The sequence below is a fragment of the Mixophyes fleayi genome, chromosome 2 (assembly GCF_038048845.1).
Source record: "Mixophyes fleayi isolate aMixFle1 chromosome 2, aMixFle1.hap1, whole genome shotgun sequence".
NCBI lineage: Eukaryota > Metazoa > Chordata > Amphibia > Anura > Limnodynastidae > Mixophyes > Mixophyes fleayi.
In genome coordinates, this window is record NC_134403.1 from 38,786,391 (window position 1) to 38,801,401 (window position 15,011).

Genomic DNA, 15,011 nt, shown 5'->3' on the forward strand with positions numbered 1-15,011 from the left:
TCTCTGTCCTTTTCTCCTTAGAAACCTTCACTACCTTCGGACTTCACAGCACTCATCTGTTTGTTCAATTCCTACCTTCTAAACATAGCCAGAATATGCCTCTTTTTCCACTCAGGATCCCAAACCCTTATTCAATATCTCGATATATCCCGCCTTGACTACTACAACCTACTTCTATCCGTCTTTCTCCTCTACAATCCATCCTAAATGCAGAGTCGAGACTGATCTTCCACTCTTGTCACTCCACATCTGCTGTAAAACTCTGCTAAACCCTACACTGGCTTCCCATTTCCTCCAGAATTCAACTCAAGCTACTCGCATTCATCCTCCACCAACTCCTCCCCTCATATACCTCTGACCTCATCATGAGATTTACTACCTCTCAGCATCTTTGATCTACCTCTGACCTATGCCTCTCCTCCTCTCTGGTAACCACCTCTCACTACCACCTCCAAGACTTCTCCCATGCTGCTCCTCACTTATGGAGTTCCCTACCCTACCTGACAAAAATCCACCCCCAACTTTCAAGTGCTCTGTCAAAACCCACAACTTCATTATAGCCTATGCTACCCTGAACTGATACTATATATTTTGCATTTTGTACCTGCTACAGTCCTCTGTCCACTGAGTCCCTCTAGCTCCTATTGTGTCAGCATTTCCCTTACTTTAGATTTATGTGCAATTATATTGTAGGATTTGTAACTCTGACAGTTTGGTGCTGCAGAGTTTTGTGGTGCTTTACAAATAAATGATGATGAACCTGAACACGATGAAGTACCTCTTGGTCAGTCAGCTAAGGTATCCTAATGTTTTATCTTTGCTTTTAGGAAAGGAAGACTTCAATTGAATTGACCTATTGACCCCCATAAAATAAAACCACAGCAGTGATCTCTATCTTTTAATCTGAACATAATTGTCCTCATATTGGGCATATTGTCCTCATATTCAACTAAGTTATTAGATGTTGGAGTAATAGATTTAGTCCAGGCAGTTGTTGGTACTGTGCATATGGTTGTTTGACACCTTTATCCTGTTTACTCTCACAGGGGATTTGAAATGAAGTTAAAAGGATTCTTAGACAATCAGGATTCATGGTCTAATCTAGAAGATATTAAATTGGTGTTTTGCCTCAGAAAGTCAGATTATTCAGGTATGTTTATATTGTCTCTTTACAGGTCTACTTCTATACAGCAGAATATTACCAGAAACATCTCGTGCAAAATGAGCTTTGTTATTCTTTGAGCTAAACCATTTATCTGTTCTGATTACGCTCACCTAATTCTGCATGAAAAGAGCTTTCATTATGTCGGCCTACAAAGGTCTTAAACTCAACTCCTTTCCTGTAAGGACTGAAATGAAATTAATCTGTGGACATCATGTCTTTTCTCTATAGAGGAGGTGTCTGAGATATGGAAAGAGGATCACTTCTTTGGTAGCCAGTATCTGAATGGAATTAACCCTATGCTAATCAGAAAATGCTTCAAAATCCCTGATAACTTTCCAGTTAGTGATGGAATGGTGGCCGCATCTCTGGGGACGTCCACCAACCTTCACAAAGAACTAGAGGTGGGGTGTTTGTATATCAAGTGATAACCAATGTTGGTTCTTGAAAGTAAATAAGTCAAATATGTTGACTCCTCCATCCTTTAGTGCATAGTTAATGTAAACTTATCCTTCATGACCAAGATATCTTTCAGTAAACTGGCTCATATGTCTTGCAGAATGGCAACATCTTTCTGGCAGATTACAAGATTCTTCATGGGGTCCCTGCCAACAGCTCCATTAATGGTAAACAACAATACATTGCTGCCCCTATGTGTCTACTGTGGAAAAATCCTCAAGATCAACTTCTCCCAATCGCCATCCAGGCAAGTTTTTAGTTTTCTACTGTCTTTTTGGTGTAAATTGAAAAGCCATATTAAATGGAAACTTTTTCAGATTTCTGTTTTTGAAATATCCAATATAATCTAGATATGTGACAATAGAGAACATAAACTTTCATATATCCAGTTTTCCCCAGTGCTGTAGATCCGTAATCCAGTAATTGGAACATGATTACTGGTATGGCCACAAAATTCAGGGCAACAGTTGCTCCAAATAAGCTCTGCACATAATGTCTTTAATCCATACTAAAGGTTTAGTATATCATGCTGATAACTGTATACAATGGGGTACACTGCATATGTTTTTGTTCCCAGTAACAGTCTTTGCACCTGTGGCTCTAGTTACTGTATGTCCTTGAACATGGTAAAATGAATTGTGAAAGGTATTATGGAGCTAAAAATAAACTTGTCAGCAGGTACATGTCAAAAAACAGATTGAAATCCCAGTTGGTAGCACAACATATTGTACACCTCCTGGCTCATTCTTCAATCCCAAATCGGAAGACATTGCTCTCAAATTGTAACCATGTTTACTTGATCATAAATAAATTCATTGTTTCCCTTCCTGTAGACCAACTGGTATTGGGCTCATTTAGAAATGTCCTAAAAAACATTAGATATCCAGTTGAAGCATTACTTGATTTCCCACAACAAAGATCTCCTAACATTGTAATACATTCAGCTGCTTAATGTTTTAACACATGTAAATTTCTCTGTAGTACAAAGGGCTTATTCGGTTTCAGTTTTTAGCATGGCTGTATATGCAGTGAAGATGTACTGGTCGCTTCTAAACCACATGGTAAAGGATAAATGTGTGGTTCTACTGTAGATGGTGCTGTAGAGTGACGGATCTGTTTTATTACAGTTGTCTCAAACCCCAGGAGAGAACAATCCAATTTTCCTACCCAATGACTCTGAATCTGACTGGTTACTGGCCAAGATCTGGGTGCGCAATTCTGACTTCCAAGTGCATCAAGGGGACACTCACCTTCTCCGCACCCATCTCTTTGCTGAGGTCTTTAACGTGGCGACCACCAGGCAACTTCCAATGGGCCATCCAGTGCACAAGGTGAAAAGTGTTTAAACCATTGTCTTGTAAAGAGTTTGACTCCCTGCAATGTTTCAATAAATAAGCTACAGGGCCAACCACATGAAGACTTTCATTGTGGATTAATGTTATGTGGCTGCTAACTATTTAGTTATCAAGGCATATGTAGTCATTTAGCATTCCTAAAAAATGCTAATCTTGGTTCCTAGATCTTTCCATTTTCCATGTTATCGTGGTGGTTCATATGGGCAATTTTGTTGTTCAATCTGGGAGAGCAGAATACAGATATCATCCAGTGCCTGACAGCATAAGATCTGTATTTATATTTCAATATTGTAGAATTTGGTTTGATTTGGTTGAAATGTTGTAGAAGAAGAGTTTTATGGCCTACAGAGCATCAGATGACATTGTCTAAATTTTAAGTAAGGGTGTAGTCATTGTGCTTTCTGATGGGACAAAATGAGGAGGTGGGAAGTGATTTCATTGAGATTGTGATTTCCACTGCATTTTTGATTGCAAGTGATTTTTGGTTAAAGTGTGGAGTTGGATCCAGTAAGGAGTTGAATCCAGACTAAAAGACCATTACATGTCCCAATTAGTAGAGGAACCAACTAGGTACCAGACTATACTGGACCTAGTAACAAATAATGTAGACATAATATCAAATATTCAAGTAAAGGAGCACATGGGAAACAATGATCAGAATATGGTCTCATTTGAAATTTGTTTCCAGAAACAATGGTATAAGGGGTCATCTAGGGTTTTAAACTTTAGAAAGGAAAATTTTAATATGCTAAAGGAGTCTATAGTGCATAGACTAGTACAAAGTTTTTGAAGGAAAAAATACGGAAGAAAAGTGGGCTGTCTTTAAAATGTTGTTGGAAACATACATGTATAAGTTCATTTCTATGGGAAATAAATGCGACCCCTAAGAAGTGTGATGGGTGAATTGATAAATGATACTAATGAAAAGGTATTAAACACTTTCTTTTCTTCAGTATTTACTAGAAGATTAAATGGTAGGAATAATACTTAAAAACAGAAATTAAACCATACCATTAAATAATACTTGGCTGACAAAGGAAGAAGTCCAAAGGCGACTATAGAATATTAAGATAAATAAAGCTCCAGGTCCAGATGGCATACACCCAAGGGTTCTTATGGAGCTAAACTCAGAAATGGCAAGACCGTGAATCTTAATTTTCATAGTTTCAATCTCATCAGGCTCAGTACCAAGGAATTCGCGTATAGCAGATGTGGTGACTGGTTGTCTCTGGACGAGATCACAACCAGAGAAGACATGTAAGCCTGACATCAATAGTGGGGAAACTACAGAAGGGATAGTATATTAAGAGATAGGATTCATGATTACTTGGTGGGCAACAAGATTATTAGTGGGAATCATGGATTTGTAAGGAATGGGTCTTTTAACTTAATCATAGAAAGTAATTAGGTTAGTTTGAGTGGGAATTTAGACTATTAGACCACTGTAGTACAGTAAATGTGGTCTACTTAGATTTTGCAAGGCCTTTAATACAGTGCCACACAAGAAGTTAGTTTATAAAATAAGGGAACTGGGTCTAGGAAACATTTTTAATTGGGTTGAAAACTGGTTGGAGAAAAGGGAACAGAGTTCTGATAAATGGAATATTTTCTATTTGGTCAAAAGATTTAAGTGGAGTACCTCAAGGTGCTGTGCTGGGGTCACTCCTTTTTGATTTATGTATTAATGACCTTGGTGATGGTTTAGAGAGAGTAAAGTTTCCATTAATGCAGATGGCAATAAACTTTGCAAGGTAAATTCAGAGCAAGATGTAGTTTCTCTACAGAGGGACTTAAATAAACTGGATTATTGGGCGGTGAAATGGAATATGAGGTTTAACAAGATAAATGTAAGGTTATGCATTTAGGGATCAAAAACAAGCACGCAATCTTTAAATGAAATGGGATTAGTTTAGGGGCATCTATAATGGAAAAGGATTTGGGAGTGCTCGTAGACAGCAATAGTGTTTAATGTCAAGCAGCAGCTGCAACGGCAAATAAATTATTGCCATGCATAAAAAAGGGGCTCAGATGCAAGGAAAGACAGTGTAATTTTGCCACTGTATAAATCATTGGTAAGACCTTATCTTGAATACGGGTTACAGTTCTGGGCACCACTTAATAAGATACTTTGGAACTAGAAAGAGTTCAGAGAAGAGCGACAAAATTGATAAAGGGTATAGAGTCATTAAGTTATGAGAAAAGGTTAGCTCGTTTAGGCATGTTTACTTTAGAAAAGAGGAGTCTAAGAGGATTCTATGACATTAAGGGCTAGATTTACTAAGCTGCGGGTGTGAAAAAATGGGGATGTTGCCTATAGCAACCAATCAGATTCTAGCTGTCATTTTGTAGAGGGTACTAAATAAATGAGAGCTATAATCTGATTGGTTGCTATAGGCAACATCCCCACTTTTTCAAACCCGCAGCATAGTAAATCTAGCCCTAAGTGTCAATACAGAGAGTTTGTTCATGGAAATTATTTACCCCAAGGACTATACACAGGACACACGGTCACCCCATAAAGTTAGAGGAAGTTTCACAGCCAGCACAGGAAGGAATTCCTTACAGTAAGGGCAGTCAAGATATGGAAATCGGTGCCAGGGAAGGTTGTGATGGTAGATTCAATGGATATGTTTACAAAAGGGTTAGACAAATTTTTAGTGGAAAAGTGTATCCAGGGATATGACCGTTAATTAAAATGAAGGCTAGTATGGAGAGCACAGTGGCTTAGTGGTTAGCACTTCATCTTCACAGTACTAGGGTCATGAATTTGATTCCCAACCATGGCCTTATCTGTGTAGATATATGTTCTCCCTGTGTTTGCGTGTGTTTCCTCCGGTTTCCTCCCACATTCCAAAAATATACTAATAGGTTAATTGGCTGCTAATCTCTGTGTGTATGTCAGGGAATTTAGACTGTAAGCTCTAATGCGGCAGTGACTGAATTGAGTGGGTTTTCTGTACAGCGCTGCGTAATTAGTAGCGTTATATAAATAGCTGATACTAGTAGTGTGTATAGCAACAAATATGACTGCAATATTGAGTGTCGAGGGATTTTTCAAATAGATTGGCGGTTGCTTAATCTGGATCCATTTTAAATATATGTGAAGGATTGCAGGAGATCCAAAGTAGGTTGCACTTGATGGACAGGTGTCTTTATTTAACCTCATCAACTATGAAATGGTGCTGTGATCACACCTCTCACAAACTGCCATAATCACTTGTCTAAGACTTGATTAAATATTTTGACATCAGCCATTCCCATATATGCCAGAGTAGTAAAAACCACTAATGCAGGACTTTTACGGACTTGTTTACACTTTCTCTATATAATCATTTTTGAGCCGCTGATTCTAAGGCGCAAATTACTAATTGAAGCAGATTTTAAGGGTTTTAGATTTTATGCATTTATAATGCATCTCATTAAGTCCTCATTAAGGTCTAGAATAGGTGTCTATAAGCAGTATTTCTTTATATTTCTCCAGCTAATTATTCCACATGTTCGCTTCACCCTGGAAATCAATGTCCTTGCCAGAAGTCAGCTCATTGGTCCTGGAGGCCTCTTTGATCAGGTGAGACCCTTACTATGCAAAGTTTACTCAGACTCCATTCTATTGCCAGCTCTGTTGCCAGATTTAATCTATTTAGTGCTTTATATTGACTTGATCCTGTTATATCAACATTTACAGTAGTGCAGTGTATCAATGATCATCAGGAAATTAAAAGATGCATTATTGCAGAAACATATCTAACACGTGGTCCACTTTTCTCCAGGTAAATGTGACTGGAAAAGGAGGACTTCCAATACTACTGAGAAAAGCAATGGATGGGGTCACTTACAGCAGCCTCTGTCTCCCTGATAACATCCAGACAAGAGGATTGGAGTCCATCCCCAATTACCTGTTCAGGGATGATGGGATGAAGATCTGGTTGGCTGTGGAGAGGTAGAGATGCAAGTAGATCTGCAGAACATTGAGCTATTCCAGCTACCCACTGAGAGGGAGATGTGCTACTTTCTGTCTTTAAAAATCCTCAAACTGGTCTATACATAAGTTCACATATAGCATAAATGTGCTATAAAGCAACCAACAAATAGCAATTTCTCCAACATGTTTTATAAGGAGTGTTCCGGACATCTGTAATCCCAGACCTCTTTATTGCCCATGTATACTCTTCATACTTGAAATTCAATTCTTTGTGCCTCAATATTTCTTGATTTCTCCACTCAGCTTTGTGTCCAACATAATTCATTACTACTATGAGAGTGATGCAGTGGTCAGTGCAGACCCTGAACTTCAGGCTTGGGTGGCAGAGATCTTTAAAGAAGGTTTCTTGTCATATAAATCTTCAGGTAAGAATTAAGAACTTCTTCTGTATTTATTTAATCTGAGTTATAAAGCACATTGGTCAATCCGACTATTTTCCTTCCAACCTCATCCCCTTCTCCAAAGCTCTCATGCTAATCTCGCACTCAATTTGTCTAGTATGGTAAAGGGAAAAAGTACTACTTGTATGGGGCACTCCTGGGATACTAATATGTGACGCAATGGGTTTATTAAAATTATGGTTCTAGTCAACAGAATAAAAGACCAACCTGGACAAATTCTAAATTCAAATTCAGCTTTCATTATATACCCATAAAATAAAAGGCAATATTTGTATAAATGGGTGCTCCCTCAGTAGCATAAATATACTAGAGTATAAATTCTATAGACCAAAAACCTTATGGTTTAACATGTCTGATTAAGGATCCTTGCACTTACACACCATCTAAAATGTAAGAAAGCTATTGAAACTGTTCCACTCAAATTACGACTATTAAAGCAGAAGCCTTAATGGACGTGCTCCTTGCGCAATACAGATATGTTATGCCATCACATCCTGTGGTTAGCATTTGAAAGAAACATTGGTGCAAAGGGGGTGAGAAGTGAAAAATAAGCTGGTGCACAGGGAGGTTACATGTGTGCATGTGATCACACAGCTGGTGGGCAGTGGGGTATGTGAGAGAAAGACATGCACTGGAAATGGAGGGTGCTAGGTTTACAGAAAATCTTAGCAAAAATTGCTTAACCAAAATCTTAGTGGATAGGTGGCATAGACATCCATCAAAGGTGGTAATATAATATAGCAATTTAAACATGCCTGTTGATTAGGGATTAAAAAAATAGTGGAAACTAGATGGGCCAAGTGCTTCTTATGGAACATCAAATTTTTTGTGTTCATGTTTTTGTAAATTTGATATCATCATAGATATTTTAACTTTACAAAAAGCTATGAAATTCCATAGACCAAAAACCTCACTGTTTAAAATGTCCAATTAAGGTTCCTTACACTTATACACAATTTCAAATTCAAGAAAACTATTGAAACTCTTCAATTCAAACTCCAAAAAGCAATGAAATTACAGGTTCAGCACTATCATGGAGGGAGATTGCTGTCACTCACAAAATGGCGGAGCTGCTAATTCACACATTTGTGTGTTCACTGGAATACACACATGCAGTCTATGCAACTGAAGGTCTGAGCAGCTATGTAGCAGAAAATATAATCCCAACATCCATCCCACTCAGTCCTGATTTATGGGCAATGTTATGTAATTCTGTGAAATTCCCTATCTTTAAAATGTGGCATATTTTACCAAATTGTAAAAACTAACTTTCTCAAAGTTGTCACCACTCAAATTCACTCCACAGCCCTAATGTCTTTCAAACAAAACAAACCCCAAGTCTTAAAACGCCCTATACACTGAGTTGCGCTATCCCAAAAAAACAAAACCAGTGACTTTTTGTTAAACAGGAAAAAAAAACGAGATTTTCAACTTTAGATTATCCTAATTTGTCGTTTTTTTTTTTTTTTTTTCTGAAATTTGGCATGCGGCACCTATGGTTCTCCATTGGCATTCCAAATTTCACCTTAATAGCTATAATCCTTTTTAAAATGTAGCCCTTCAAACACCATGCCCCCCTCTGACAAAATGAACATGGCGGAATGCCGTTAGATTCAACCTTAATATAAGGGCACGACTGTGCCCTTATAATAACTCCATATGTTTTTCACAGATACTATTAAAACTGGATTGATGATGACCATCAGCTGGTGTATGATCATATCCTGACTGTACTAACAGGTCACAGTTTTGCCATTACATACATGTGATGTCACTTTGGACATTGATCCTGGCACTCAGACTAATCAGCAGGGATCAGCTTGTGTGTGCCTGGCATTAGATATAGTGTTCTGTGAATGGTAAAGCTTTCCCGACCTTTTAAAAGACTTGGAGACAAATTCAATAACAGGAACGATATAACTTGGCTTTAGCAAATCTAGAATTTCTTATTAATGGTGATTGTTACATACGTTCCAAGATACCTTGTTGCATCGAATCCCATATTAAATCATCCTGTAGTGTTGGTGAGGTCTAGTCTTTTAATGGACTATTTTCCCCTGATAGGAATGCCATCATCTTTGGAGACCAAATCCTCTCTGATCAAATTCCTGACCATGGTTATCTTCACTTGTTCTGCTCAGCACGCAGCTGTCAACAATGGTCAGGTGAGTGACATAGAGCATCACAACATACAATCTTATATGCTTTCTAACCTATGCAGTGTCAGTCTTTCCTACTATGCTCTTGATTTGGAGGATTTGAGGCTACACATCAAGCATTATGAATAGGATCACCTATATCTCTCACTGAAACAGAATTGCTAACACAATATTAACTACAGTATGTGCTGCACAACCTCTTGTCAAAACTGTCCCACCTCTTTTGCATTTGCTATATGCATGGTTGACAGACTAGACATTTAACTGACAACTGATACATGCATGTTGCAATTTCAAGAAAGAATATTAAATGAAGGCTTACATTTGCGTTTCATGTGACAATATTTACTGGCCCGTGTGGAAAATATATTTAGATACAAAATATTACATTTACTTTATAAAGTAAGATCTACTGCTCTCATGTATCATGCCAATCTGTATATATCCTATGTATAAAGAAAATATTGACAAGAGAATTACACATTCTGGGTAAATTATTCATGCATATGAATAAGTTTCAGATGATCCATGTTTCTATTGCAGTTTGACTTCTATGGCTGGATGCCCAATGGTGCATCATCCATGAAAACCTCCCCACCCGCAGCTAAAGAGGTCAGCACACCCCAGACTATCATGGATGCATTGCCAGAAGTAAACACTACCACTCTCGGAATGACCACAGTGTGGGTGCTTAGTGATGAGCCAAGAGACCGGGTGAGTACCAGGATCCTGTATGGACATGTAAGCAATAAGCAGATCTGCTCCTTTTGTGTTCCTATTCTGGGAAATATGTAACAGAGAATTGCTGCACAGACCATGATGTATAGAGCTGTCTGAACCCATAATTCATTCATTTACATGCAGTTCTGTTCTGTAATGTATTGACGAATGGACCCAGTCAATACGTAATGAAATCATGGCAAAATGTGGGCTAAAATATCTTCCATTAACTAGATTTCTTTTTGCTCTCCAGAGACGTTTAGGGGATTACCCTGATGTACGTTTTACAGAGGAGGTCCCGCAGAAATTCATAAAGGATTTCCAGGACAAGCTGGTTGAAATTTCCAAGTTCATTAATGAACGGAACAAGGGCATGTATTTGCCTTATCCCTATTTGGACCCAAAAGGGATCGAGAATAGTGTCTCTGTCTAACATTAATAGTGGTGGTGGATCTACTGGCTGTAACTTAACCAGATATTCGTTTCCCATGTGTCCTGATCTGATACCTTTTTTTTGGGATATGACTTGATGCACTTGTAATTCCAGTTGAGCTTCTTCAAGCTCAATGTCAGAACATGTTTGCAACATTGTTAAAAGTTTATTCAGTGGATGTCTTGTCTTCATCTTACCATGAACAAGAAGAAAGCGTTTTGGTTACTTTTTAAAATTGCATTTAGGTGTAAATAAAAATGTGTCTTTATTGGTATGTTCTAAAATTAAATATATTGTGAGGACTTCCATTGTTAAAAACTGCAAAATAAACAAAGTAGTGTGTAAGTCAGAGAGTGAATAAAAAAATTAAATAATTGAAATTGTCTTGTGTTATTTCATCAATTTATTTTATCCAATAGTTACCATCTATATATTCCAGCAGTAACCCTCATATTATTATGTGAAATATATCTGTCTTATTCCAGGATTGTGTGCATTATGGATTAGTTTTTGATTGGCTAGCAATATTTCACAGTATTGTGATAAAGTTAAGTGGAGCTCATTTCATTCAAAAATATAGTTCATATCAAACCTAAATGAAATGTTCATATTTTACCTTTTATGGATTCACTATTCTTTGAATATGCTGCATGTCAAATATAGTTTAATAAAATTCCAGGGGCTTAAACAATCTCTAATTGCTCCTTGTGTTTTGATATTGATTTATAACTACTGGCAGTTGCGAAAGTGAGAAGTTCTCCTGGTAGTTGAATTAATGGGGTTGACATTAAGATGATTTCAGAGCAGGAAATTCAGAACTCAGGTATAGATGCACCATTGGCTATATTATTTTACCACTTCTGCTATAAAGCTGCACCCAACCATATGCTGATCTGTTGGATAAGGGTTTAGTATTCCAAATTCTGCAGTTGTATATAGCTTTTAAGCAAGTATAGCAATGACTCACCTTTGAGATAAATCGGCTAATGTTGTGTGGACAGATATTGGCTTTTGGTGACATGAGCTGAACATCTTTATTCAGCCATGCAGCTAGTTAACCTTCATTTCAATGAATTCTCTTAAATAAGTGCCAAAGATAAAATTGAATGTTGTGAACACCATAGGGTTAATTTACACTATATAATGAAATACGTCAATTTATTTTCATGTGTCCATCAGTTCCCAAAGTAGGGGCATTCTGTAAATTTACAAGGATATTATAACATACTTTCTAACCCTTCATATTTCTAATATACAGAATGTGATGTAAACAGGATGCAGAGAACCTAGAGAGGCGGTTGTCCCACCAGGTGCACGCTTCCTACGTTGTCATTACAATTGGGCCCATTTTACTTCTCTCATAATTCTGTGTGGGCTCTGACTACACCAGTGGGAGATGTGTTAGAAACCGTTATGGGTTATAGGATTTGTTATGTTTAAATTATGCCAGGTGGATAATCTGTAAAACCATGGCAACATAGACTCCATTGACTGGAAGTATAAAGGTTTGCTACCCACAGACTGTAAAAAGCACTTTAATGTTGACGGTTTAATGTTCAGCAATGCTGGTGGTAATCATGTGGAAACCCCATTACTGACCCATTTGTTTCATCCCCAGTGGTCTCATTGTTCTACACTGTCCATTATCAGACTTCCAGGAGGCCTAATAGTGGGGGAGGGGGGTTCCTAGTCAAATCACCTGGGTAAGGTATTTTATCCTGTCAGAGGCTGCATTGGGCCAGGGGAGCTGTCAGTTGCCATGGTCACCCAGGATGTTGGATAAGGAGAATCCTGAGGTGTGTTGATTATGGGAAAGATTGATCTAATATATCCTATGGTCAGAGTGGACTTGCCATCAATTCTCTTTTGGATTTGTGTGTTGGGGCTTTTTACCAGTCATTTACTTTGGGAACGGTAACCTGCAATTTGCCAGACTGTTACAGTTAGTGATTGTACTTTACTCTGGTGTGATAGGAATACCTTGAACACTTGAAAAAAATCTTGTATTTATACCAAGTGACAGTCCAAGTTTTATCACTTGGACTGTCACTTGGACCAACTCTCACCATAAAATTCTAAACTGTATTACCAGTCACTAATAAAATACCAAACAAGGATCAAAAATTTAATAATAAACATTATTAAAAAACCTGTGTGCGAATTTATAGAAAATATAGGCATTTATTATTATATCTTCATATATAAAAACATACACTATAAAACAACAATTGAAATGGCAATATATAAATCCTGGACTCAGAAAACAGCTCTTATACAACTTGTCAAATTATAAAACTCTTTCACTCATTGCTTAGTCTGGTTCATTAATTCAGTGTTCAATTCATTTTGCTCTCAATCCAAACAAAATAAACAGAACAAATTAGCCCTTCTGATAATTATATGTGATTGTTGTTGTGTCAAAGTCACTATGAGGATCCAAAAGTAAATCCAGTCATGCAAACATTTTCATATAATCAGACCGTCAATATTAGACAATTCATATGAGTTTGGAATAATGTAAAATACGGTTTAGCAAGAGATACTTACAGGGAGTAGTCTGTCGTCTTAAAGTTTACAATCATCCTTAATCACTGACATGTTCTGCCCTAGCCAGTACACTGCATATGCACACAGTGCTGCTGGAATCTCCTATCATCACTGTCCATGAAAGGATAAAACTCAAATGTACTTTTCAGTTTGGCAATGATAAAACAGTGAGTATCACTATCAATCCTTACATGTTTCGGCAGTAGTAACGACTTCAGAAGGATTTAAACCATATCTTTATATATAAACTTTTGATCAATAACTTTGTGCTGTCCAGTCACTATGTTGGAGGTGATAAATTTTAAGCTTTGCCAGGAGGTCCAAAGGTGGGTACAAGAAGTAACGGGACCCTTTGGAAAAGTGAAAAGGTTGCCCTAAAACCTATGGGACAAAGAAGAAGAAGAAAGAGGTTTTCCTATGCAGCAGCAGAAGAACAGAAGTTAATTACGCTTCAAATCGCACATTTAAAAATTACTCCCAAGAGCGGTCTTCAAGGATAAATTAGAGTTACTCATTCCTAGCCTTATAAATTAAGGAATCCCAGAAGCAGCCACATCTGGGAAAAGAATCTTGATGCACAAAGGAAATTCTATTTTAAGGTTGTGAGTAATAATATAATTGTTACATTGAGGTATAGGATAAATGGCGTTCATAAGGTAACAGGCACAAAAATGAAAAAATTCTAATTTATGGGAGAATTAATGTAGAGTTAACTAATCTCTGCTCAGTACTTTCGCTTGCCCTCGAAACTAAAAATGAGGCAAAACGTCCTTGTCGCTTTGTTGGATCTCGCGAGTTTTGGATTCTATAAATACTGCCCTTCATGGTGATCCTGCGCCATATCACAGAGAGACACAGAAGGGGTAGCAGGGTTGTTGGCAATCTCCAGTGCAGTTGGGCAGTGTTGTAGCTAGAACAGAAAGAGAAGTGTTCTTCAAAGTCTCCATTGACATTCTACAGAGATATATCTCACACAGAAACAGGAGAAGTGGCAGTTTTCAGTGCTCAAAGGCTCCAGTGATATTCTACATAGATATAGCTCACAAAGGAGCAAGCAAGGTGGCAGTGTTCAGTGCTGAATGTCAACTAATCGGGCTGGCAGTGTTCTTAAAAGTTTCTAGTCACAATCTATTGTGCAATAGCGCATCTACAAACAGGAGAGATGGCAATGTTCATTGCTGAAACAACAATTCAAATAGGACTATCAGTGTCCATAAAAGTATCCAGTCACATTCTACTGTGCCATAGCTCACCCACAAACAGGAGAGGTGGCAGTGTTCAGTGTTGAAACAGCAATTCAAATAATAGGGCTGTCAGTGTTCTTAAAAGTCTGAAGGCAGACCACGAATAGTGGTCAGACATTTATGAATGGACAGCGTGTTGCTCCATAAATGTCCGAATCCACAAACAAGTGCCAATTGTTGGAAAGATTGTGGCCAGACTGGAAACTTCATGCATGTATGGTGGGATTGTCCCAAGATATGCCCATACTGGACAGCAGTCCTTACACTAGCCTCAGCAATCCTCGAAACCCCAATACCATTGGATCCTATGCACGTATTACTACCTCTACTTCTCCCAGACCTATCCACGCATGCCCACAAGCTCCTTCAGCATATTATTAGTGCGGCTACTTGTCAAGTAGCAGCCTCCTGGAAAAACCTCATACCCTGACACTTCAAATTGTCTGTTATTGAGTTTGGCATACCCACCAGATGGAACACATAACCAGACTTTTCCCTTCTATTTGACGCGTGAACATCCTACTTCTCACTTCCACACTCCTTTCCAAT

The 15,011-nt window shown here is 37.9% G+C and overlaps 1 protein-coding gene across 1 annotated transcript in view; it reads left to right on the plus strand.

The window, feature by feature from the left end:
* LOC142140074 (hydroperoxide isomerase ALOXE3-like) overlaps nucleotides 1–10,799 on the plus strand; it is a 26,438-nt gene extending 15,639 nt beyond the window's left edge. Inside the window, exons 6-15 of the mRNA XM_075197935.1 lie at nucleotides 1,047–1,150; nucleotides 1,394–1,566; nucleotides 1,722–1,868; nucleotides 2,749–2,952; nucleotides 6,458–6,544; nucleotides 6,747–6,916; nucleotides 7,202–7,323; nucleotides 9,424–9,524; nucleotides 10,062–10,232; nucleotides 10,492–10,799. Of these exons, the coding sequence (XP_075054036.1) occupies nucleotides 1,047–1,150; nucleotides 1,394–1,566; nucleotides 1,722–1,868; nucleotides 2,749–2,952; nucleotides 6,458–6,544; nucleotides 6,747–6,916; nucleotides 7,202–7,323; nucleotides 9,424–9,524; nucleotides 10,062–10,232; nucleotides 10,492–10,671 (1,459 nt within the window). The 3' untranslated portion in view covers nucleotides 10,672–10,799. The remainder of the gene's footprint in view (nucleotides 1–1,046; nucleotides 1,151–1,393; nucleotides 1,567–1,721; nucleotides 1,869–2,748; nucleotides 2,953–6,457; nucleotides 6,545–6,746; nucleotides 6,917–7,201; nucleotides 7,324–9,423; nucleotides 9,525–10,061; nucleotides 10,233–10,491) is intronic.
* Nucleotides 10,800–15,011: the final 4,212 nt, after the last annotated feature.